The sequence below is a fragment of the Pholis gunnellus genome, assembly GCF_910591455.1.
Source record: "Pholis gunnellus genome assembly, chromosome: 15".
Classification (NCBI taxonomy): domain Eukaryota; kingdom Metazoa; phylum Chordata; class Actinopteri; order Perciformes; family Pholidae; genus Pholis; species Pholis gunnellus.
Genome location: NC_136542.1, coordinates 10,322,454 through 10,347,856, shown reverse-complemented (window position 1 = coordinate 10,347,856; position 25,403 = coordinate 10,322,454). Strand labels below are relative to the sequence as shown.

The 25,403-nt window shown below is 40.8% G+C and overlaps 2 protein-coding genes across 2 annotated transcripts; one reads left to right on the top strand and one right to left on the bottom strand.

Moving 5' to 3' along the window:
- Positions 1-4,647: 4,647 nt before the first annotated feature.
- LOC306707297 (snake venom 5'-nucleotidase-like) lies at positions 4,648-11,625 on the top strand (the record flags this gene model as incomplete). The annotated part of the gene is made up of 9 exons (XM_079174690.1): positions 4,648-4,986; positions 5,142-5,364; positions 5,556-5,744; positions 5,987-6,184; positions 7,542-7,696; positions 7,955-8,063; positions 8,168-8,317; positions 8,683-8,883; positions 10,200-11,625. 9 exons carry the CDS (start codon positions 4,648-4,650, stop codon positions 10,361-10,363), a joined length of 1,728 nt encoding a protein of 575 aa, XP_079030816.1. The 3' UTR covers positions 10,364-11,625.
- On the bottom strand, positions 11,016-25,111 carry LOC306707607 (sorting nexin-14-like). The gene is made up of 29 exons (XM_079175120.1): positions 24,995-25,111; positions 24,615-24,688; positions 24,106-24,184; positions 23,967-24,010; positions 23,769-23,856; positions 23,596-23,680; positions 23,357-23,513; positions 23,102-23,177; positions 22,803-22,847; positions 22,578-22,658; positions 22,242-22,356; positions 21,730-21,885; positions 21,491-21,615; positions 20,711-20,769; positions 20,167-20,193; positions 19,181-19,327; positions 18,332-18,464; positions 16,541-16,727; positions 16,082-16,165; positions 15,707-15,807; positions 14,254-14,365; positions 14,026-14,066; positions 13,694-13,813; positions 13,266-13,389; positions 12,828-12,992; positions 12,636-12,731; positions 12,407-12,498; positions 11,905-11,961; positions 11,016-11,143 (listed from the first exon to the last, which is right to left on the bottom strand). The coding sequence occupies exons 1-29, from the start codon at positions 25,100-25,102 to the stop codon at positions 11,102-11,104; spliced, it is 2,820 nt and encodes a 939-aa protein (XP_079031246.1). The 5' UTR covers positions 25,103-25,111; the 3' UTR covers positions 11,016-11,101.
- Between the last annotated feature and the right edge of the window lie 292 nt (positions 25,112-25,403).

Below are 25,403 nucleotides of genomic sequence, written 5' to 3'. Positions count from 1 at the left end.
TTTGTTCATAGGTTAGTTCTCTATAGTTTGAGGCCATTCACGATAAAATATAGTTAAACACTTCTCTGTTTATTCACAATTTACTTCCTTATACAATCTTTTTCTCATTTTAGGGTTAAAAATGAATGTGCATTACAGTTAAGATGCTAGAGATTCTTTCAAGAAAGTTAAAATATAATGTTAAAGGATGGTGAAAATGAAAATATTCTGGTGGTCTAAATTTAGAAAGCAGTGAGTTTACAAGACCTCTGTAGCCTCTGTATAGTCAAATTGCATTGTGGGTAATGTAGACACCTGGTTTTGAGAAGGAAGAGGAATAAATTAGACGATATCTCTGATTCTGCTGCAACGATTTCGATCCTTTTTTTTTAACTGTTTGCATATTGAGTCTCAGTTATAGTCGTGCAATGCTAAAACAGTGAAGTAGACTACTCTTTTAAATTGCTGCTTACAAATCAATGCATTTTAATGACCATCTCCATAATACACAACTGACACGGCCGTGCACCTGTTTCTCTCTCGTGTTTCCCTCTTCCTCCCCTGCTTTCCCCTGTCTGATGTATGTGGCGTGGTCGCGGCTCCCTTCCTGGCACTCTCCCGGCTCCTGATTACGGCTCATTCACCTCACCTGTCCAGTCAGCACAGCTGCCTTCCATCAACTCCACAGTATATCTACTACGGCTCTCCAGCCACTCATTAGATTGTTGTTTCAACTCTAGTTATAGATACTTGTGTTCAGGCCATTCCTAGTGATATTTCCTACTGTAACTTATCCTTGCCATGCTTTTGTGCTTTGTCATTTACCTTTTTCTCTTCTCCACCTATAGCAGCCAGTCTGCCTGCATCACCAACAACCTTACCTCTACCTCGCTCCTCTTCCTCCACGCCCTGACGCTCCTCCACTATCCTCATTCCCTCCTACATACCTCCATTCATTCCCCCATCTACATCTACATCTTCCAACCTCAGCATTGAATCCCACTGTGTCATATGCTGTAAGCAAAAATACCAGGATGTCCTACTGCATCCGGTTGTATGCGTTCTGTCTGTTCTGAACCACAATCCTCTGCTCAGCAGATACGTAAGCAAAATGGTCTGAGTTCGAGGTGCAATTTAATGAGGAAGTATGGTGTCCCAATTAAATGCAAACTGCAACAGTGTGTTTCTGTGTTAGGGCAGCTGCAGTGTGTACAAAAGAGAAAAAGTCCCATTCTCTTAAAACCTCACTCCCTGTGTCTGGGTCCTCACTTGCTGATCATAACAACTACTTTTACTTTCTATATTTAAATGTATTTGGCAGTTAACACTTATGTACTACTTTAGTGGCATTTTAATGCAGCACTTTTATTTTTAAAGGAGTATTTACTTCAGCACAGGATCTGAATACTTCCTCTACCATCTGAAGGCTGCGTACAATGGGGGAATCAAATATAGGACACATGTTAAGCTGCAGAACCCGTCCCACTGCAGTGTGCAACAGCCTGGTCTGATGGCATATGGTGCCTTCTGCTCCGCCAATCAGCCCTCTAAGGCCCCCTGCTAAAAATGAATCGAGAGAGGTATGGGCTTCTATTTACAACTGGAGGCTTTTTGGGGTTCTAACTTTCCAAAATGTGATGATCATATAAAGGAGCTGGTGCCACTGCCACCATATATGGAGGGAGACTGTGCCACTGTTTGAGCCCCATTTTTAGGGAGACCCTTTCTGGGAATATTGTGTGGGTCACACATCACAGGGCTGCTCACGCATTTCAGCACACAGCTACCGTGAAGGAGAGGTGAAAAAGTGCACCATATAGGGCAGATTATACTCCCTGGAAGAAAACTTGTGACTGGAAATGAGCTAAGTGGCGATGATGGCTGACTGATTGGTAGCAGGCCTGTTTTCATTGCGGTCAGACTCCTTTTTGCTAGAGTGGAAGTGGCCGAGTCCATTTGGAGACTGCTACGGTCAGATGGGAGACTAACTGCAGACAGTTATGAGCTTTATCAGCATTTTTAAGAGCTGGAACTGGGCCACACTCTGAGGAGGAAAAAGGGAAGCATAACATTGATTTATTAAGGCCTGGCAATGATGCTGAGTGATACCATTGTGTCAGTCACTGAGGTTCTGTTGCATAATGCACATCGTTCACTCTCTAAATATTCACAGCATGCTGCTACAGTATCACAGATGGCCTCATTTCAACAATCAAAGGAAGATTACCCGGTGGTATAGATTGCAAACATTGTAATTGATATGGTCCTCTGTGATATGAGGAGAATAGGACTTGATTATGTGAGCATGAGATTGATTTACTGCTCCTGGAGGTATAAGCTGTCTGATTGTGTGTTTACTGATATACTGTATGTGTGAGGTTTGTGTGAAGGAAGAGACAGAGGGTGATAGCGAGAGGAGGCGGCCAGACTATTCCTGAGTGGGCAGACAAGTGCTAATAGCACACATCATCTCTGGTGTGGGTGATGCCTGGTGGAGTGTGAAAAGAAAAGGGTTACTGAGTAGGACGGGCACGGGGTGGAAGTCAGGAACAAGCATCACTGAAATCCATCACCCTGTCAGCAATATGTGAAAAATCAAGGCTGTGGATAATCCTGGAGAAACATTATATATATCAAAACGTAGTTAATGTACTTGTACAAATGTTAGAAATGAAGTGCTGCAGTCAAGAACAGCGTGAAAGATAGTGCAAGAACAAATGATATATTGGGTAAACACTTCTCGCCTCACTTCCCATGAAGACTTCTTAAGGATATAAGAAAGTGAGCCCACTTTATCAAAGCTGCATTTGCTTAAAGTTTACTTGACATAAAAATGTTGTCTTGGTCTATGCGATAAAGTGCTTTTAGCCCCATTGAACTCTAAACAGGAGAAGTAAGAGAACAGGGAGGTTCAGCGTTCCTCAAAGGCTGGAGAAACCCAATATCACTGTCTGTGTGTGTGTGCGTGTGTGTGTGTGCGTGTGTGTGTGCGTGTGTGTGTGTGTGCGTGTGTGTTCACACTATGGCCTCACGAGTACGAAGCCATCTGTGTAACTGTGTCAACTCCTGTGTCAAACTGCACCAGATGCAACCTTCAGCAGTTGTGTGGACTGTTATACACCAAACACCTTTTTTAAATAGAGATTTTGAATATTTCATTTATGAGGATAAAACATTTGGGAGTCTCAATGCTTCTCTTTGAGTAACCTTTAAGATTGACCTTTTAGTGTTTTAGTCCCCGTCTCTCCACTAAGGGGTGCTGCTGGGTGAGGGTTGCTGTATTCAACAGAAAAGACAGATCAGTAAGGCCACTTTTACAGATTGTATAGTGTGGTGATTCATGCATTCCTTCATGAAAAAGAGGAAACTCTTCAACTTTAGAACTCCCTTAATAAATGCAACACATATAACATCAGATGCTGGAGAATGTGTAAAGGAGAGGTTTTCCACATCTGGAACCATATCCCAGGGAAAATACCAAATGAAATACATGCAAAATGAGGGATGGTGAAAACAAAATGAATACTGACGTAAAGTCTAAACTATGAGCTGCTAATTAGAATTATCACGCACTAAGACAACATTGAGATATACATTTTGAGATACCAAATAATATTATTGACTTTCTTAGTCAATTTATAACTTTATATCTTTATTACTTTTTGTCAGAGGCTGCGTGAAAATATTCAGTAAAAGCAAGAGAAGAGATGCTTTTGTACAAGATTTGTCTAAGGCGACTAAATAACATACTAAATCTGATTTACTGTGACTCCCATGTTTTCTATCCAATATACCCAGAATGGATTGTCAAGTTCTCTTATATATGTATTTAAAGAAATACAGATGAAATTTCAAATTCACATTGAAACATGACACTTGAAGAGTCCACTTTTTAGAGTCAACATTTTGACTTACCGTAAGTATGTAACTTTAGGACCACTTTCAAATAAGGAAGCATATTGGCAGGTTAAAAACCTTATTATGACTATGACAATGTTACACTGTCTTATATTAGGCCTGTCTGCCTACAAGCTTGTCTCTTTCTTTTTGTCTCTTTATGGTGTTAGTTCAGTATCTCTCTAAAGATTGCGTCATGCTTTTAGTATTTTTAGAAGCAGTTGAAAAGGACCTAAACAAATTATTGTCACATTAACATATTTGGTTTGACAGAGATACTCGGGGAGGGATATTTACATTTTTTCCAAGTCAAAGGGAGGGTCTAAATATGAATTACCCGGGGAGGGTCTTGTTTTTTTTAAAGTCAAATACTAGGTTGAGTCCCTCTCCCCAAGAATGTTCTTCAGTGGATAAAAGTCAAATAATAATAAAACAGATTTAAAGTGTTTGTGGTATCTGTATATGTTTGGAATCATAAGTAAATGATTTATAATGTATTTACAACCAAGCAACCTCAAAGTTGTTCTTATTAACAGCTTAGGAATAGTTTGTATTAACAATGTAAGAACTCGTCGGCTACAGCTAATAAACCCTTTACATGTACTCTTACTTTCTATTTTGTTTTCGAATTTTCCATACGGGATTTTTCAAATATTGAGACCCCAATCTCCATATGTTCTTAAACACATCCTACTTCAGGGGAAAGGCCAACGCCTTGTTTATGTGCTATACCTTCTTGGTCACTGGCGCGTTTTTACGCACAACGACACGATGCGGCTCTGGGCTCCTCGGTGCGCTCTTTTGACTACGCTCTGCCTTTTTCTTAACTGTTCGGGCACCGTGTCGACTTTCGAGGTGACACTGCTTCACACCAACGACAACCATGCCCGGATCGAGGAGACCAGCGAGGACTCGGGGAAGTGTCCAGACGGGGAGCCTTGCTTCGCTGGGGTGGCCAGGAGGTTCACTAAAGTGAAGGAGATCCGGGAAAAGGAGAAGAACGTGCTATTTCTGGATGCTGGAGACCAGTTTCAGGGAACTGTCTGGTTCAACTACTATAAAGGTGCCGAAGCAGCGCACTTCATGAACAAACTCGGTTATGATGCTATGGTAAATACTCTTTTTTTTTTTTAACCACACAGCTAAATACGGTTGATGTTTGGCTGTCATTTTCCTATAAGATAATAGTATAATTGTAGAGTTTTGATTTGATAAAATCCCTGGAGTTTATTAGTGAATAAAATGCATGCTCTTTTGTAATTCAGGCTTTTGGAAACCATGAGTTTGACAATGGAGTGGAGGGTCTGATCCAGCCCTTCCTCCAAAGGGTAAATTGCTCTGTGGTGAGTGCTAACATAAAACCTGACCAGACTCTGGCCGAAAAACTCAGCGGCTACTATCAGCCCTACACAGTCATAAATGTGGGCTCAGAGAGAGTGGCTGTGGTCGGCTACACCTCTGCAGAGACCCCCTTCTTATCCATGCCAGGTAAACCCATAAGAAGTTGTTTGATTCATGAAGTGTTACTGGCACATGTTGCAGTCCATGTGTACAGTTAGCCTGCACAGAAGACACTCTCTGGAGTGGCTATCAAGTAGTGTGTCTCTTCTGTTTGTGATTCGCTACAGATGTGTTTTCTACTTTTCAGCCCTAGTTTACATTTTCCCCCTGTGTTTTAGGCCAGCACCTAAAGTTCGAGGATGAGGTGGAGGCACTTCAGGTTCAGGTCGATAAGCTGGAAACTTTGGGCTATAATAAGATCATCGCCCTGGGCCACTCTGGCTTTGACATTGATCAAGACATCGCCAAACGCGTGAGAGGGGTTGACGTTGTTATTGGAGGACACACCAACACATTCCTCTATACTGGTAATTTTATTCCATTCAGGTCTAGTGGCATAGGTATACAAAAGACCAACTGAGTCGTTTTAGCTAGTTTCTACTTCTGTTTTTCTTCAACTCAGCAACAGAAGTTGGTGTTTTTAAGCATTTACACTATGCTCAGATACTTAAACTGTGCTTCATAGATGCATCGAATAAGATTAAAGGCATGGTTTTGCTTTCACTGTAACAGGAAGTGAGAAACAATGCACTGCAAACTGTCTTGGCAGGATCGCCCCCATCCACTGAAGTGCCAGCAGGGCCGTACCCTTTCATGGTGAGGTCTGACGATGGGAGGAACGTGCCGGTGGTCCAGGCCTTTGCCTTTGGGAAGTACCTTGGATACTTAAAAGTCACGTTTGACAAAGCTGGGAATGTGGTAAAAGCTGTTGGAAACCCCATCCTAATGGACAGCAGCATACCTCAAGGTATGGCCCATATTTGACTTTTCAGTTGTTGTTGTTTCATTAAAAAAAATGTTTATCATGTTAAAAATGACTTGATGTGACATTAAGCCAGATCTATCTTTGCGCAAGTATATCAATAATGAATCTGTACATTTTAAAAAATATATATATTACTTAACCCTTCTGTTATGTTCGTTTCTTAGGTACAGCCATGATGTTCGCAGGTCAATATGACCCGGTGCATGTTTAATCATCCAAAAGTTGTCAGAAACCAAAAAATCCTAATAAATATAGTTTGTACCTCATCACCAACACCCTTACTAACAATTCAATCAGTATTTAGTGGAATGAAGTTATTCACCCCTCCATAGATCATAGTTCAATGAGGGTAACTCACTCGTTTTAATGAAAAATACATGTTAAAACAATTTTTTAGGTACATTGGAAAAACCTAGATGTAAATTGGATTAGTCTACCATAACATGTATTTTTCTCTAAATTATTTTTACATTTTGAAACATTATTTTTTTCATGGGGTGATGTAGATAAATGGAGATGAGACACCTCTGCTGTTCAGGGTCATATTGACCCGCTCACTCAAAATCAAGCCAAATGAGTCATGAGGATTTCTATTGAAATTAAACTGTACTCATGTTTACTTATAGTGTTATGGAACAGACATTTACAAAAATTAACAAGATATGAACACAATGAACAAGGTGTATGTGTGTCTGTGTGTGTGTGTGTGTGTGTGTGTGTGTGTGTGTGTGTGTGTGTGTGTGTGTGTGTGTGTGTGTGTGTGTGTGTGTGTGTGTGTCTACACAGCACACGAGTGACATGTCGTCACGGTGTGCTTTGTGCTGATACATGTTGCCACTGTCTTTATAATATTTTCGGTATACGTGTGTTGGGTGAGGATGAACACTGTATTTCACAATTTTTTTACACAAATGTCTCGCTTGGAGGAACAGATATATCAGTTTCCTCATCTGATGGTTCATAATCAGTAACATTGTAATCTGAATTGACCTCAAGATGGTCTTCATGTTCAGACACATCCTCCTCTATTTCACTGTTGTGATCAAGGATGTGCTCCAGAGCCTCAAGGCCTGTCATCCTTTTGTTTCTGTTGCTCATGTTGTCCTCCAGTAAGCTACTGTGTTGCATGTATCTGCAGAGTGTAATGTTGGTAGGACTCCCAAGCAACCCTTTCGTATGTTTCTCCCCTCTCCTGCTAAGTGTGGGCGGAGGGTTAAATATCTTGATGTTCACACAGCTGTTGAAACTACTACTTGCAGATAATACATTAAAAATCTCGATTATTCCAGTCTCACGTTTTCATGAATCACAAGCTTTACTCAATTTGTAACTCTTTCAGACCCGGATGTCCTGGCTGACATTGAGAAGTGGAAGAAAAACTTGGCTCACTATTCCTCACAGCATGTAGGACAGACCTTAGTCTACCTCAATGGGACGTTTGAAGAGTGTCGATTTCGGGAGTGTAACCTTGGAAACCTGATCTGTGATGCTATGGTAATAATTACAGGCAACCTGTAGTTTATTTGTTCGTTCATTCAGAAAGCTTTAGTTGCTCCTTCACTCTGTTCAGTTTATGAGACAAAAGAGAAACATTTTGGAGGTTTGGAGGATGTAAATACCACTTAACTAATCTTTAGGCACAGTGACAAAAGGTCATTCAACCTCAGGAGAGCAACTCGCTCCAAGAAGTAGAGTTTGACAGAGTTTGACTGCTGTATAACCCCCCCCCCCCCCTTTTTCTTCTGTTCTCAGATCTATCACAATATAAGGTTTTCAAGTGGGCTGCAGTGGAATCACGTGGGCATGTGTATGCTGAATAGTGGCTCAGTAAGGACAGCCATAAACGAGCGCCACAAAAATGGTACTTTTTTTCTACAGAATTACTGGGTTACAAAGGCCATTTTGCAATGGCTGCAGTTGTATTTTTGTTTTATATAAAGCATCAGTATATGCCCTTCCATCTAGGTTCTATAACTATGGAGGAGATCCTCACCGTCTTGCCTTTTGGAGGAACCGTCGACTTGGTCCAGATAAAGGGATCGACAGTGAAGAAAGCATTCGAACACTCCATTCACAGATATGGAAGCATGTCTGGAGAATTTCTTCAAGTCTCAGGTCTGTCTTCTGGTTCCCTTTGCTCCTCCACCAACACCCGTGTGTCTCCTAAAGTAATATTAACGGTTACTGTTTTTCTGATTTTGTATTAAAAGGAGTAGTACTAGTAATACAAGATACTGGTAGGCATTTTTGTTAGCTTTGGACGGAGATGTTTCCAGTCTTTATGCTAAGCTAACTGGCTGCTAGTGCTAGCTTTATATTCAACTGAAAGCCACGAGAGCGTTATTAATCTTCTCACCTGATTCTTACATATTTCACAAAATGTCAAACTATTCCTTTAAGGGTTTTATTTTTTACTGATGTCCGTTGGGGAACAACAAAGCAAACACAATATTTCCTTATTTTCTCTCGGACATTTCTAGGCATTCACGTCCAGTACGACCTCTCCAAACCGGTGAACCAGCGCGTAGTGTCTGTGTCCGTGCTCTGCACCGAGTGCCGTGTGCCTAAGTACGAGCCGTTAGACCCGGAGAAGAATTACACTGTGGTCATGCCTTCATACATGGTGGGCGGAGGTGATGGCTTTACCATGATCAAGGAGGAGTTACTAAAGCATAACACAGGTGGGCAGCAGAGGTGGTTCAATTACCAAAGATAAGATGAGCATTTACCTTTAATTAAATGTTGTTAACATGGCAAATAAGGTCACTTTAATGTATAAAGACAGCCAGAAAGAAGCTAGTTTAATTTGCTTACATGTTTCACTGCCTATTTCTCAAAAGAAGAAATCTAATAGCTAAGAAAAGAGATTATAATTACCGACCAATGTTACTGATTAAAAATAACTGATTCTTTAAAAGCTCACTCATAGGCTGTAATGTATCCTACGTTTCCTTCCTGTTGGAATGGACTCTAAGCAAGTCAATCATATATTATGTTAGTCAGTCTTTCAGGTAGGTGCTCACTGGCCACTTTTAAATGTCTCTGAATGGACTCTCCAGAAGAATATGTGTATAAAGTCAAATTCAAACATCGTCTGTTATAGACAGCTAAAATATGTTTATGTTTTAGGGGAGGCATGAGTGCCAGGTGTTCCGATGATAGTCTAGAAGGAATTCTAGATTCACACCTTTCACTGTCTCACTGCAATATTCGGGTTCTTTGGCTAAGATTTCTCAAACCTGGCACCTCATGTCACATTCAAATTTAAAGTTATAAAAGGCAGGATGTTGTCTTCCAAGCAATTTCCACCCCAGACACGGCTCAGTAGATTGCGATGACGATTTGTTGGTCGCCGGTCGCTCTGCCACTTGGCTCCAGACGGAAAAATAAATAAAAGCCATTTATCGAATGTTAGCATGCTAACACGCTAATCAAAGATGGTGCGCATGGTTAACACCTGCGTAACATTAGCATTGTAGCATGTTAAAATGCTGATGTTAGCACGAGCTCAAAGCAATGCTGAGCCTAAATAAAACCTCAGAGCCGTCTTGGTTTTGTATTTTCTTTCTGCGCTACAATTAATAAAACCTAATAATATAATTGTATTAGCTTCCCCTCATTCATATTCATTTAAATCTCTCACTGTATTTCACTCACTTGAAATGGATGCAAGGACATTAGGACTGCAGCTGTTTTATAAGCACGACACAGCAGGGTGCAATTTATCCATCAGTGATCACATGTCATAGGAAATCGTCCTTCCACTCATTTTAAGAGGTCGCCTCTTGGTGACCTTATTCAAACGCACTTGTGGGGGGAATGTTTTATTTAAAGCAGATGCATATTTTCAAAATTGCTCTGCAGCTGTCTCAGAGATCTTATACCACTGTTATAATAAAGAACAGGTGGTTTTAGGAACAGGCAACAAGGACATCACATTCTATTAATAAAATATCATCAAATACTAACCAAGTTGTCCTTTTCCCGCCTCTTGCAGGTGACATGGACATTTCTGTTTTTTCCAAATACATCTCGGCCATGAAGCGCGTGTACCCAGCAGTGGAAGGTCGGATCACGTTCAGGAACTCGGCTGTCTTTACAGCTCACAGCCTCGGTTTGTTGCTGCTGAGTTTATGTCTGTCCCTGAATGGGAAACTGTGATAAACTGAACGGCTGCTTGTAAACTCCTCTGGGTCTTGGTTGACTGCCTTTCCATCTCGCTGCCTTCAAGGCTAACTCAAGGACAATAGGATTGCAAGGTTCAACCTCTGGGTAGATAAAGTCAGTCAGTTCTAATAACCTTTCAAGCATGTATGCAATATTTTACAACTTAAACAAATCAAATATGAAAATGGTAAAAATGTGTTGGATATTACTAACATGAATGTAACAATTAATGCATTTGCTATGAATGTCTAAAATTCAAGACAATGCTTCCACTGAATGATATGAAAGAGCCTAAAAACAGCAAGGCAACATTCTACTTTTTAGTGAGATAATAAACCATAGTTTTTGTTTGTTTCCAGTAGTTTTATAGCAGTTCACATCTGTGGCCTTACTACAATGTGCTCAACATTAAAATAGTAGATTATAAAGGAATTCATTTAAAGTTTTTACGACAGTCAACTGCAGCTGTCGAACAGACGCACACTTTTACACTGTTGGCTTTTATAGTCAAGACTTTACACTGTCATTTGTTTCTATAATTTATTTTGCAAAATAAATGATACATACAGCAAGAGAAGCCTTGTGTTTCCTCTTCTTGCTGTGGCATATATCCAGGTCAGATACTGTACATGTGATCTATAGGTTAGTTTCAGGTAACCAAACCAACACAAGTCTCTTCAAGCGTTTCAGCTTTAGTTTAATGCCTAGAAAGCATAACAGCTGATGTCCATTTTACATCCATGGAGCCATCACAGAGGCCTCCTTCTGTACCTGCTGTGGAAACAGAAACAGAAACGCAGCCTAAGCAACAAAATAGACGGTCTTTGTTGTCAAATAGGTGTTCCATTATATAAGTATGACTTTTTGAAGATTTAAATATGATACAATGCATGTTAATATTATTCTGCTATTAATTACGCAATGATGATGTAGAAAAAAATATCGTATTAATTAAAACATTAACACTGTACATCAAAAAGTGTTACATTTCAACAGCCCCAAATACATCCAAACAATGTACATACGTCTTGAATTAGTTTTTAACTTAAACTTAAAAAAACTGCAATGCATAACTGAAGTATCACATATGCACTGAGAAAATCAAATATAAAAGAAGGTAAGATTTGAATCTATGGAATCACAAACTCTTTGCCATTTCTTCCTGATTTATAGTAAGACACATTAAATAAACAACAAGTCTTGTCTGGATGAAAAACAAAACTCCATATAAGAAAAAAATGCAGAAATGTAAACACTTTAAAGTGTATAATAAAATTGAACTGCAGTGAGTTATAAATACATACTTTTATTATAATAATACTCTGCTAAAGAAAATACAGTGATAAACAATAATAAATGTAACTTCATGCCATGATACGATATCTCTGCAGCTACTTTTAGGGATTTTGGCATGAGTCAGATATCATCAGATTCTCCCTGCAACCCTGCAAAGGGGAATCCAGTATAGATCATGGTTGGATGGGTGGATGTTCAGACTCGATGTTCTTTAGAAACCAAGGCTAACATCTGTTTACCTTGTTTAGCTCAGGAAAAAGTTCTTGAATGGCGATGTCCAACAGCACATAAGTCAACTGAGGAAGGCCAAAAGTAGGGAGCATTAAAAGGAATCCTTCACCCACAAAATTACCGTTTGTAAATCAATTAGTCAACCTGTGTTACCTTTAATTCTTGAAAAATATTGATTTTATCGCATGCCTCCATTCAAATACGGAGAAGATTCTTGATGAATTGAAGTAAATTGGGGCCACATTTAACAACAGCAAAACATTTGATTACAAACTGTTCAAAAGTGTTTAAATAGTACATTTTTGGCATAGATGTATGCGTTTGGGAAGTAGTGGGCACTTTACTTCAATTCATCTTTCCTGCGTTTTTTGGATTCCTACATGCAAGAAAAACAAAGGTCTTCTTTTTTGTCTGGACAAGATACGCATTCCAGCAGTAAAGTACAAACATACTGGAAAAACTAAAATAGTGGTTTACATATTGTGTGCGTGTGAGTGTGTCCGTGTGTACCTGTTTGTTGAGAACTGGCTGTTGCAGTCCATCAAAGAGAAGACGCACCCCTTCATACTTGGCCTCTTCTCCAATACATTTCCCCAGATAGTCTAAAGATAAGTCGCTTGTGAATTTCTTGTGAATCCAAATGTTCTCAAATCTGAACATTTGTCTTTTAAGTTAAGAATGTCAACAGTAACTTTGTCTACAAATTACAAAACACTGCCTTTAAGAACTGAATGATTACCTGGAATGTAGGTCATCATCTCCTCAAATGTCTTCTTGGCCCTCCTCTGCTTGTCTTGAGGGGAGCGGGGTAGACTGCTCTCACAGAAAACTGTGTCTAGAATGGCAACAATTATGTAAATCATTTACCTCATTAAATTAGCATGTTTGGAAAATACACATATTGATTTTTTTTCTTTTTCCCCCAACTTACCTCTTAGCAGGGTGATGAGCGAGACCAGCCGGTGCTCCTGGACCACCTGGTTCAGTTTGTGCTGAAGGTAGTAATCGGTGTAGGCTTCCAGGGTGTTCTTGAACAGGATCCTGCCTGCCATTAACAGGTGGTGCAGCCAGTCAGGAATGTGGAAGACAACTCGGCCTGAAACAAGGAAGCATGGTGTTACTGTAAAAACACTGCTTTATTTTGTTTGTGTTATATAAATAAAGATAAAGTAAAATAATAATAATAAAGAAATTATCATAACTCCAATGCAGATGTCCCATAAGGTTAATGATGTTAGTTTAACTTGCAGCTATAGCTGCTGTTATAAAACTGTGTGTATGTGACATCTGCTTTTGTTTTTGCTGTAATGGTGGTGACATACTAAATATGTTGAAGCGGCTCATAAACCCTCCAGGAGAAGTCACTTACCCAAAAACATTAAGTAGTCATACAGCCCTTCAACATTGATCATTTCCATGAAGCAGTTCTGATTGTGTCTCTTCTCGGTCATCTCTGATCGGTTGGCGTTGTTTTTGAAGAGGTCGTTGAAGAGCTAGGGAATTTTTAGGATTTACATCAGACTGAAGCCAATTTAAAACCATAAGATCACAATCCTGACTTCCTGTTTCAACAACATTTTCTAATCTGAATGACTGACAAAAGCCTGCTGAGATAAATGTGGAATTTCTGTTTAGATTTTTCCTACAGTGATGTACAACGGCAGATGCAAACCATAACTGTGTTCTGAAAACTCTCTAAAACAGTGAACTGTAAAGCTCAATTGGATTGTGGGTTTATAGACCAGAAGGTTGAGTATAAAGTCAAAGGAAGGAAGTTACACAATTTGAATCCCCCACCTTTTTATCATTTTCCGAGGTGGGGCTCAGGATCGTGAGCTCAGGACGGCTGGGTTTGGGTTTGGGAGATTCACAGGAGTTGAAGAAGGACTGGATGAAATGCTCCAGATGCTGCCCTTTCTGAAAGAGAAAGCACAGGATACAATATCTCTAAATTACAATGTCAGTTTCTCTTCGGTACTTGTATAAAAATGTTTAATGCACTGTTAAGGATCTAAAAAAACAAATACAGAAGTGACTGCTTAAATTTGCCATTTGTATTGTAGAAAGATGAGATAGAGAGAAATAAATCAGGCCACACACTCACACCAATGGGAATGCATTTTTCTTACCTCTTTTATCAGTTTGCTGGGAACTGACTTAATGATTTTCCCTGTGAAACATAAATACTTTATCTCAGTGATGCATGGTTCCGTCACATTTTGCCTCCGACTGAAACTCAAATATCTTTTCACTGCAACCCAAGGTCGGTCTGTTCAAACATTTTCACTGTCTGTTTGACATGCTCTGCTGTCCAAACATAATCCATCTCACTGTGCTTTGTCACAGTCATACTGTACCCAGGTTCACATCAGGTAACATCTTGTCCAGGAACTGAGACTCCATACTATAAGGGGACAGGAAGTCGGCGAGGAGCTGACTGTTACTCAGCTCCGGGTGCTGCAGAAGTTTCTGCAAGAAAAACACATGCAAATAAACAACAGAGGACCTTATCTGTGGCTGTCAACAGATTTATATTATAGCCGAACATTTTCCAGAATATATAATAGGGTTTTTAATTAATTTCCACTCCTCAAAGAAGCCTCTTCTGTCCATTATTGTCAGCATGCTCTAAATATCCACATACGGTATTCTATCGCAGTGAATTGCTTGACTGCTTTTTAGCGATGCCAGTGGCTTGACTTTAGGGATGGCAGTGTTGGTTTGTCAGTCTCAACAACAAGATTGACATTACATTTTGAATAGACATTCATGTCCCCCTCAGGGTGAATTGTAATTACATTTGGCAATCTGCATTTTCTTTGTTGTCTAGGGCCACCATGAGGTCAAATTTGTATTTTTCCAGTTCTTTGGTTTATGACCAAATTGCTGCAAAACTAATGACATCCCCATCAGCCTCAGCTTCTAGCATAGCCGTAAGCTCTTTGTCTTGTTATTTTGTCTGCAGCAGAGGTTGTGATTTTGGTCATTTTTCTGCATAAATGTTTCACAGCCAAGTCTCAAATCTTGTCAGAGGGTCCTTGAATGCACTGCTATGAAAAGTGGACTACAACCAAGAGACTGAACTGTGTTTTGAACAGCTGCAGCTGCCCAGCCAAATGAAACAGAAAGATAATTTAACCAGTCCACGGTCCTGACATGCGGTACCATTTGTTCTTCACAATTTCATAACGATCCCTTTTAAAAGGTTATTTTCTGAAACTGGATATGTTGGTGTACTTGGAACAAATGCGCCAAAATTGAGACTGTTCCAAATTTCTGGTCACTCAAGTGCTGCGTGAGCCAGCAGCCAGATACAGCGAGTGTAAAGATTTGTCTGGAGCACTTTGTGTGTTTGAGGATGTGACTATACATGTGTGCGTGTGTGAGATTCTCTGGACCAGAAAAAAGGGGAATTGAGAAAAATTACAGAAATGAATCCACACTTACACACCAAATACCGTAATGGTAAAATGTCAGTTGTCAGAGTGCTACTTTCTATAGGACATTAAAAACTTACTGTATATATGCAGAAGACATGAAACTTGTTTCACATTTAAATTGACCGATGTTTAAGGGGAAAGTGAGACATGTTCAAATGTGACTCATTGAAAATGTCTGAGATCACTTTCATTGCACTCACAGCTGTGTGTTTAGATACTCTGCATCTCTCTGCACTGGGACATTACCCAATAGGAAGTTTGTGGTTCAATTCTGGCTCATCTCCTGACCCATCAAACACAATCTGTAAATTGTAAACATGTCTACTAAAATGCAGTAAGTCTTAAGTACCCTATCTTCTCAGACATCTACCTGAAGGTACTCCTGGAACTCCTCCCGCTTTGATGTGAGGAACTCGTAGTTCTTGGGACCGAGGATTCTCTTCGAAGGCAACTGCGCATCTGGAAATGAGCCTACAAAAATGTGAAAGAAATGAAAGAAATAAAATAAGAAGCTTCCTTTTACTTTGATGGGAAAATAACAGTTGTATGGTTTCCAAAAGTAGTTCCTAAATTATACAACAGGGCCATTAAACATACATGACCCCTAAAGCTGAGGTTCACATGGAGGTAACGTTGTGTGAATCCTCTGGAATCTGTGAGAACATTTGGGTGGGAAATTCTTTCCATGACAATAAATGAAAAAAGAGATAGTGCACAGGCCCTTTAATGCGAACAGAAGCCTTACCGTGAAACTCAGTGAGCTTTGATTCAAAGACATAGAACTCCAGATATCTTCTGTACACGGACCAGTGCTCAGTCTCATGTCCCACTGCAGAAAACACAAACAAGAACACCATACATTAAGATTAATACGTTAGACAGGCAGCGAGAGGTAGTCACTTATATTTTACTCTTATGTTTTGATTTTTGTCAATTTGTTTGAGCAACAAGTGAACAAGTTCTGTCCAAAGAAAACTAAAATCTTACCTACCACCCCTAAAGCTCACTGATTGAACGCCATTTGTGTAATACGTACGCTTGAACAAGAACTTACAGTACTTTCACACTTTATTGGTCAAATTCTTAATCTGAATGCAAAACTACATCAGACAGAAAATGACACCACAGCCCCTTCTAAAACGCCATGCAGCCAGCAGAAGGACCCCTCTCAGATGACAGCGAGGATGAGTCTGGTGAGCCTCACCTGTCTTCCGGTCGTTGCGTTCTACATCGATGCAGAACACAGGAATCCTCTCCCTCTTCACATCGTCGTCGTAGAAATCAATGTACGGGATGGTGATGTTCCAGGCCGAGAGGTTTCGGGGGGTGCTCGGGGTGGATGCTGCCTCCATGGGGGTGTCATCTTCCAGCACCATCATGGCTTCCTCCACCTTCAATGGAGGTAAGTGAGAGAGGTTACGGTCAGGTAGAGCAAGTGTCTTCAGAAGAACTAGGTCATGGTCATAACTGCTACTGTTAAGGTGCAGAATACTGTGAACAGTGCTGGGTCACTTTTGAATTCTCTGATTTCTGATTTTTTGTTTATTTTGTTCTGAATTACAACTCAAGAGTGTTCATCTGTTTGAACTTTGTAACTCATTTAAGATTCAGTGTACACCAATCAAATTTACTATGAAGGGGAAGAACAACAAGGTCCTCTGGGACTCGGTCACAAATAAAGGAAATGCAAAAGCAAACACAGCACATCCCCTTACACTACAGGAAGAAGCTTTTCCAGACATTCAGCTAACAGGTCCTGTGTTACTGCACAAGCTGTGGAAGACAGGTCATTACGTATGTACATGTGTGGATTTTCCTATATGTGTAAAACAGTTTGTGATAACAAAACACTCTGGTTAGCGAGTGTCATGACTCTCCTGTGTGTTTTCATGGGGAAATACTTGCTCCTTGAAATCCACACAACCTTTTGTAAATTGAGCATGCAAACTCACGCTGTGCAGACAAGCAAGTGATTAGAATGAAAGAGCTTCAGTGGAGCTTTAGATGGCTAGATACTGTAAAGTTGTAAATGTATTTACAAAAAGGTAATAACTTCTGGGAAGTACTAGGAGCATTTAAGTTCAACTAGCTCTTGAGAAGAGCGCAATCACTCTCTGGAATCATGCAAATGTCTTGGGAATCCGGAGAGCAGTGATCCAAGACTAAAACCTCTGATATCATGAACACGGAAAACTCTTGAGTTAACTCATGGGAGGCATATTAGGTGAGCAGTTTGTCTTTCCTCTCTTTACTCCCCAACACTGCCAAGTGGTAACTAGTGTTGGTGTAGAGCAGCTATTCTCACCCACTGGGCCCGGGCCCATTGGTGGGCCTCAGAGTGCCATCTAGTGGGCCACGGAGATACTGCTAAATGGTTAGAATACTTTTTACGTTTTAATATCACCACCAAATCACAACACATCATCAGGTAGACATGTTTTGCCACAGTTAGCTAACCAACGTTCCCACGGATATAGTGACACAAAATGGATTATTTTTTGAAAAGAAAAAGTGATGTTGGACAACTTTGTGTCACTAAAAGCTCCAAAGCACGTGTTGAGGAAATAGGACCCTGAATACATTAAAGTTGGATTCATTATGGCAGGTAGTGATGAGTGAGGGTGAGCAGAATATTTATTTTGGTCATTACGGGTGACAGTGGCAGAACACATATTTAAAGCACAGTTCACAGTTTTTGTCATGATTTGTTGGTTATTTGGGAAGGTGGTCCTCAGAAATTGTTTAACAGAAGAGGGCCTTAAGTTACAAAAAGTTGAGAACCACTGTTGAAGAGGAGAGCTTTTTTTTCCCTTAATATTTGTAATTACTTTTTGTTTGCTTTAAAGTTGACATGAATCAGAGACATCGGAAAGAATGAACACATGCAGGACAATTTGATTTGTGTTTAAATCTAAACAATCATCGTGTTAGCATTATTAAAAAAAAAAAACTTTAAATAACCTAAAAATGAGTGAATATTTTAGATCAGCCTCACCATATCGTCCTCTCCCTCCACCAGGCCATAGGATGGCAGCATGGCTCCCTCCATTGTTGTGCTCTTGAACACTCCCTTGATCTTACTGCCGATGCGGCTGATCCCAAAGGACTCGCCCCTCTTTGATGTGTTCCTACAGGCCAAACAGGGAGGTTATTAAACAATGTGTAATGGAGGAGATGTGCATGGCTTCAGCAAAGCGCATGCAGCTTGAGAGAAATGAGACATGGAAGGAACCGCAGCGGACAGGAGGCGAAAACAAGAAGCAACGTACTGCATCGGTATCATGACTGTACAACGGGGAGAAAAAGCTACGGTAGCCAAACCCACAATGTCACGTCACAGCCATCTCACAATGAAATGCCTGGTTTGTTGTTAAAGTGCGGCGGGGCCAAAAGCAAAACACACGACACCACAGTGATTTCATGAACAGATGTCTAGTTTGACGGGGAGCACAAATTTGAATGATTTAAAAATAGATTGTATGATCAGCTACTAGTCAACCAGAGACGGCACACAACATCACAGGTGCCGTGTGTGAATGCCTCTTCGATTAAGTGAAATAAAAATCCCCATAATGACACAGGGTGATGTACCCAATACACGAGAAATTGAACATTGAAAAGTCACTGCTTTGTGGAAAAACAACAGGCAAGTCTTCAGCCTAAACAACACAACAAAGTTGGAGGAAGGACACATGGCAAATAAAAACAGGATTCCATGCATCGGTCCCACCATGCAGGCGTCTGGCTGGGACTGGGGGGGGGGGGGGGGGGGTCACGTAGGGGAAGGTGGACAGCATGACATCACACTGAGCGACCTGTGACACACAGATGGAGCCCGACTTACTTGGGTGATGAGTGGCGGTGGGATAGCGAGCCGTATGGGAAAGTTGTGAACGTGGGCTGGGCATGGAGGGAGTTAAAGGATGCAGGTGAAGAGCTGCCAGAGGCGGTGAACAGTGAGGACGGGGACTCGGGGCTCCAGTCCCAGGAACTATAAGCAGAACAAGGTCACGTCCCCACAGGCAAGTGGCGGGAGAGGACCGCGGATCATACCAGGGCAGGCAGTATGGTGGTTACAGAATCAGATTGGACATACAGTCACAGACACAGCACGGTGGTAGCAATACATAGATGGAGTAACAGGCGGACAGACGGGCAGAGTGGAAGGGTTACTGAATTGCAGACATGGAAGGAGTTGAGGCTTGTACACGAATGGAGTGCCAGTGAGTCGGTCTTCTTTAAGTGGAATAATTCATGCTGCTTTGAAAGCTGCCTTCATAAAAAGATTGCTTTCTTAACCAGGTGAAAAACTAAAACATAAAAATCAACCAACATCCCTCCTGAAGTTCCTCAGATGTTTAATTCTGTCATTTTGGAATCGAGCAAACCTAAGTTTGAAAATAATACCAAAGGTTAAGCCTTAACCTTTCGTAACTACGATTTTATATTGCATGTGTTTAGCAGCAACACTCTTGATTAGCTTGAAAAACAAATGATAAATAATGACTCATGCTATGATTAGCTGATTAAGGTCACTTTTTTCATTCTTCTCTCATTTGCACTTACAGCACAGGCACCAAATAAAACACGTATTTATGGGTGACATTAGATTAGCAAAAAAATGATATATCATTGTCATATTATCGTCTAGTGCTCAATGAACTGAAGCCCTGATTGCAGGGGGCTCAGAGCACAGTGAATTTGTTAAAAAGGCAACATGTTTCTCTGTAGACGAGTCAGGCAAGAATGAAGTGTCGGTTGTATCTTGCGTGCAGCAGCACTGCTCAGCCAGCCACTGTTTTGATCAGCACACCGATGCCTTATACTCACCGAATGTCATCCAAACTGAGGCTATTTCTGGAACAATATGCACAAGGAGTTAGTGGCAGGGCCTCATGGCCACATACACACCGCACCCCGTGATAGAAACATGACAGTCGATTCCCTGGGCTCAGGTCACTTCACTTCTTATCTAACTTTACTACTGTATAGTGAAAAAACTCATTTATTGCGGATTTACAGCTTTTTTTAGGCTGCATTAAGACAAAACTTTAAGTGAATTCAGATTGATGCAGCTGGCACTGACTATATTCTGCCTTCATACTGCAAACGGCTATTGGGATGCAGAGAGTTGTGAACATTAAAAAAAAGTTTGATAAATCATCATTGAAATCCAGAGAGATTAAAGGAACTTGGGTTGAATGTGGGTGACGATACAGCGATCTAATTCTGTTTTAACGAAATTAGATCATCAAAAGTAATGTGTACCGTGTGTCAAATACTAATTATACTAAGTACTGCAAATACTGGTAAACATTATGGTTAAGCTTATATTGTTACACAAAAACACAAATATTGGTAATATGAAACCTACCTGCTCATCCTGGAATTCCTGGCAGGAGACTCTGCCCCTCTCAGAAGCTGGCGGAAGTACTGGAAAAGGACACGCAAAGAGCCAATAAAAAAGGTATGTACATGTCAGGTCAATCAAACACAGCATATACTAATTCGGGAACAGTATAAACAACGTTCAAGGAAAATATGTATGAATCAAGTGACCTCTTTATTCCTTAATAATAATAATGACTGCACTGTTTATTTTTGGAGCAGGAACAGCAGCGGCAACAACATATCAAGTAATATTATTATTTTCCAGACACACTATTCATGCAAGGCAGTGGCCTGCTGTGGACAATGGCCGAGCACTGGTCCACCCAGCTGTATTCAATGAAACAGCTCTGAGGGGTGAAATCCGGCTTGGCAGCTTGGCATAATGCCAGCGTCGGCTCATTGGCCAGTTGCGCGTCTGGTATTGATGACACGGCCGATAGTGGTTGGTGGCTGAGAGATCGGAAGAGGATAGCGCAAGAGAATCAGTAAATTCCAAATCCACTCTATTTCCAGCATTTGGCAGACCCGTTTTTTTGATAAATCTGACACAACCAAAATTCAAATGGTAGAGGGACATTAACATTCAGTCTGTGCTAGCACAACCAGATTTTGAAAGGACTGTAATTAGAAACCAGGAGCATGACAGACAGACGCAACGCAGATATGAACGAGGGCATTCATTAATCGGGCTGAGCCTCGGGCATGTGTTGTCAAGCTGGGTGACAGTGAGTGGGGTGATTTATTTGGTGGCGTAGACGCTAACCTCATCACTGTGACAGAACATGGGGGTGAAGACATTCTCCAGGAGGGACAGGACGTGCTCATAGGCTTCGAACAAACACCTCATGGTCTGCAGTTTCACCACCTCTGCATATGGGCCCTCTGCAACTGGGAATTTCAACAACAACAAAGAACGCACACATGTTCATCGCATACACACTTCCTCAAGTCGGTAATTATATGCCCTTCTTTGAGAAATTGTAATTGCAGTGATTGACATACTGTTGCGTATTTCTTCCACTATGAAGGGGTCGAAGCGGATCTTGTCAACGCTCTCGTCCAAACAGTACGTCTCATAGATCTTCTTCACCTCCTCATGAAGCATCATCTTCTCTGTGTCAGACAGCTCGGGGCACAGTATCCTGTCGTTGAACTCCTCTGAGAAGTTAAAAGAGTCAAACATCAGTCTTTAGTGAGTTTTGCTGATGCTTTCAGACTGACCGTGTGAGGCTGAGAGGTGAGAGTCGGGCTGCTTCTTTTAGATTTATCTGCTGTAGAGTCAATAGTTGACTTTACTACCACTACAAATTACAGGTAATTAAACCAAAAAAAAGGAGAAACAGGACACCTACTTTGCCTAAGTTATATCAATTATGAAGATTTGAAGAGCATTTACAAGTTTAGAATGTTTTTATTTTATTTGTCCCTGTGGTGGTGGCTGGGTTATTCCATGCATGTAAGTGCAGCCAATGTATCTTTTGAAACCATCTTAAAAAGGTTCGGGACATGCTTACCGACTGCGAGACAGAACTGGAGCACATGAACAGCCCCTTCTTGCTTCAGGAAGTTCATGAAACGGAAGAGAAGGTCTTGCTGTTCCCTGATTTCTTTCAACTCCAACTTCAGCACCTGGTGAGAGAGAACAGTGGTCGAAGAGAGAACGGAAACCACAGTTAACAAAGGCAGGGCTCTTATAAACAGTCCTTCCACCTTCGTGTTGAGCTCAGTGAGACCTGATATACCAGGCTAAAACACACTTAAAGTCTGCGTGTTGTGATGACAGTATCACATCATAACATGCAGTATATAGTGGCTTGTTGAGAAGGTGCTACTTGTATGTTTTCACTCACAGAGGGCTTCCTGCTGCGAATATCAGAGTACTTTTGCAGGAAAGGAACCAGCGTTGAAGAGGGCTCTGTAGCTTCTTCAGGCTCGGGGGACAAAAAGTATATTGAAAACCTGTTTGTCTTATTCACCCATGAATTACCTACACACTCTGCAGCAATATGTTTTAATGCACAGATTGTAAATGGAACGGTCTGTGCACAAAAGTTCACAATTCAACATATACTTACAGGGGAGTTGTCGATAAATATCAAAAGTAAATGATTCACTGTGTCCTGAAATAAAAAAAAAAGAAGAAGAAGAAGAAGAAGCAGCCAGTAAGCTCACAAAATGTAGAAGCACTTTTGATGTTCTGAAAAAGACCATCTTTGTCCACCATTTGTGTGCTCATGGTAAATAATGTGAGCAGACATGCTTACTGAATACAAATCAAATATAGTGCGAGACTGACAAACTGCATCGGAAGACGATTTCAAGTCACAACAGTTTGGGATTCAGAAAATCTGCCCTTAAATGTGTCTACACTCACAGGATCAGCCAAGTAGTCCAGTGAAGGAAGGAAGACAGAACCAGCCAATACTTCTCTTATCAGGAGAGTAAGAGATCTGAGAGAGGTGAAGAGATAAGGCAGCAGGAAATAAGAAAATGAGAGAGTAAAGACTGATCTGTATTTACGTTTGTATAGCGTCAATGCTGTCAGACTTTCTCTTTGGGGGACAATTATGTACGTCAAGGCTGTGATGTTTCGTGCCGCACTGCTTCTATTGTCACAGCGCTGAGTTACCTGCAGTCCGTAGCCTTGGGCGGCAGAATGTAGGGGAAGAGCATCTCAGTGAGCTTCCTGAGGTAGAGGAGCTCGTCTCTGCGACTGCGAAGGGCTACGTGGAGGTCAGGGCCGTATTCCTCCAGGGCGGCTTGTTGAAGATACTCTGCGTTCTTTACTGCAGAGGGGAGACGTTTATCGTTTGCTTTTTATGGCGAAAACATAGAAAAGACTTGGTGGGTGACGCATATGAGCAATACCTTTCTGTCTGGCTTTGCTTATTATTTCAATGTGCTTCATGGAAACTTTGAGAAGCTTTTGTGTGATGAGGGATGCCACTTCCACCTGAGCGGGGAAAATTTGATTTAAAAATAATTCATGTTCAGTCAATCAGCATCCCAAGATTTGAACTCCATGCAGTCAAAAGCGTCACCTTCTGGGTTCGGCGGACCAAGACAGCCGCAAAGAAGCGCAAAGTCACTCTGAGCTCGTCAACAAACGCTTCATCATCCGTGATGTCTCTGAAAGGAAACACTGCACCGTCACATCTATTACTACATTTAACACATTATAGCGGCTCACTTTGGATTCTGACATGATAAAAAAAAAAGAAATACAGAAAATGGCTTACCTATACCAAGGATACACAAAATTTTCCAGAACCAGCTCCAGAATCTTGAGAACAATAAAACAGAACTGGACTATGAGATAATTGTGTCTATTTATTTAACGATAACTTTAAAAACATGTTTAATCCATGCACGCATTACCTCTGAAAGAGAAGCATCCACCTTAGAAGGAACTTTCAGGTCAAGCCATGGTTGATAGTTTTCCAGTAATAAAGTCGCTCTGTCAGTAATTGAAAAAACAAAAGTATCACAGTATTTATTATACAGAGAAAACCATGAGAATACTTTCTGACCACTAGAGGACAGTGTAACATCTTCCATAACTTGATGATAAACAACAGTGTATTATTGATGAAGGCAGAATTATATAAAGAGTATCTTTAATTAATCCAGATGACTCTTTTCTACAGTTTACTTTACTGTCTGCTTCTAAATGAATGACTAACTGTATTGTATCCTGTCCTTTACTGGCATAGATATGCAGCATAATGTACAAAGTCCCAGAGATTACCTATGGAGTGCCCTTTTTCGTGTCAGCATTAGGACTTTACCTTCTCAGCATGTTGACACAAATGATAAGGTTGTAATACAACACACTGCAGCCACTTCCTTCGACTACCACTGAAACACAACATAACCAGATATCTCACCTGTGCCTTTTGCATTTGATTTTTCCACAAACAGCACAGCTGTGGCCCAGTGGAAACAGCTCCTGTTGGTATAACTGCAAGAGAAAGTTAAGATACTGTGGACTTACAGTGGTATGCTATACAAGTAAACTAGAATAATACTAATATTTCCCATCATTCACTGCAGCCGCAGAAGTGCCTTAATCATAGCGAACTTTGTGTCCAATCAATTAAAAAGCTCAATTCATATCCAAAATGTCTTCAGAAATCAATACAAAGTATTATTTAGAAAGCATTAAAAGACACAATTATATTTTCAAATTGTTATGATGACTGCTGTGACATTGCATTTTTGTCAGTATCAGATTACTCTATTCAGCAACTCTTGCTTTTAGTAGTACCTTGTCTTTTGGTTTGATGGAGACCAAGACATTGGGCAGCAGAGACTCGGGTCCCAAAGAGCAGTAGAAAGTGGCGACTCCGGCCAAAAAGGACCAAAACACCATCATAATGTGTATATACCTGTCAAAACAGAAGAAAAATAAGGCCATTGACTGAAAAAAATACATTTTAGGATATAGAGGGAATATATGTCAGTGATGTTATATATGAAGTGACATTGATGGGAGTAATAACCACTGTTTTGGCCTCCTTGCCTGTTTAAAAGCACAGTGGACAGCAGCAGGACCAGCAGCAGAAAGCAGAAGACTGGATACTGTCGACCCAGCTCTCTGAACCGCTCCAGCTTCACCGTGCGTCTTATTTTCTGCAGACAAGCCCTGATGCATCCCATCTTCGTCGCCTTGGGGA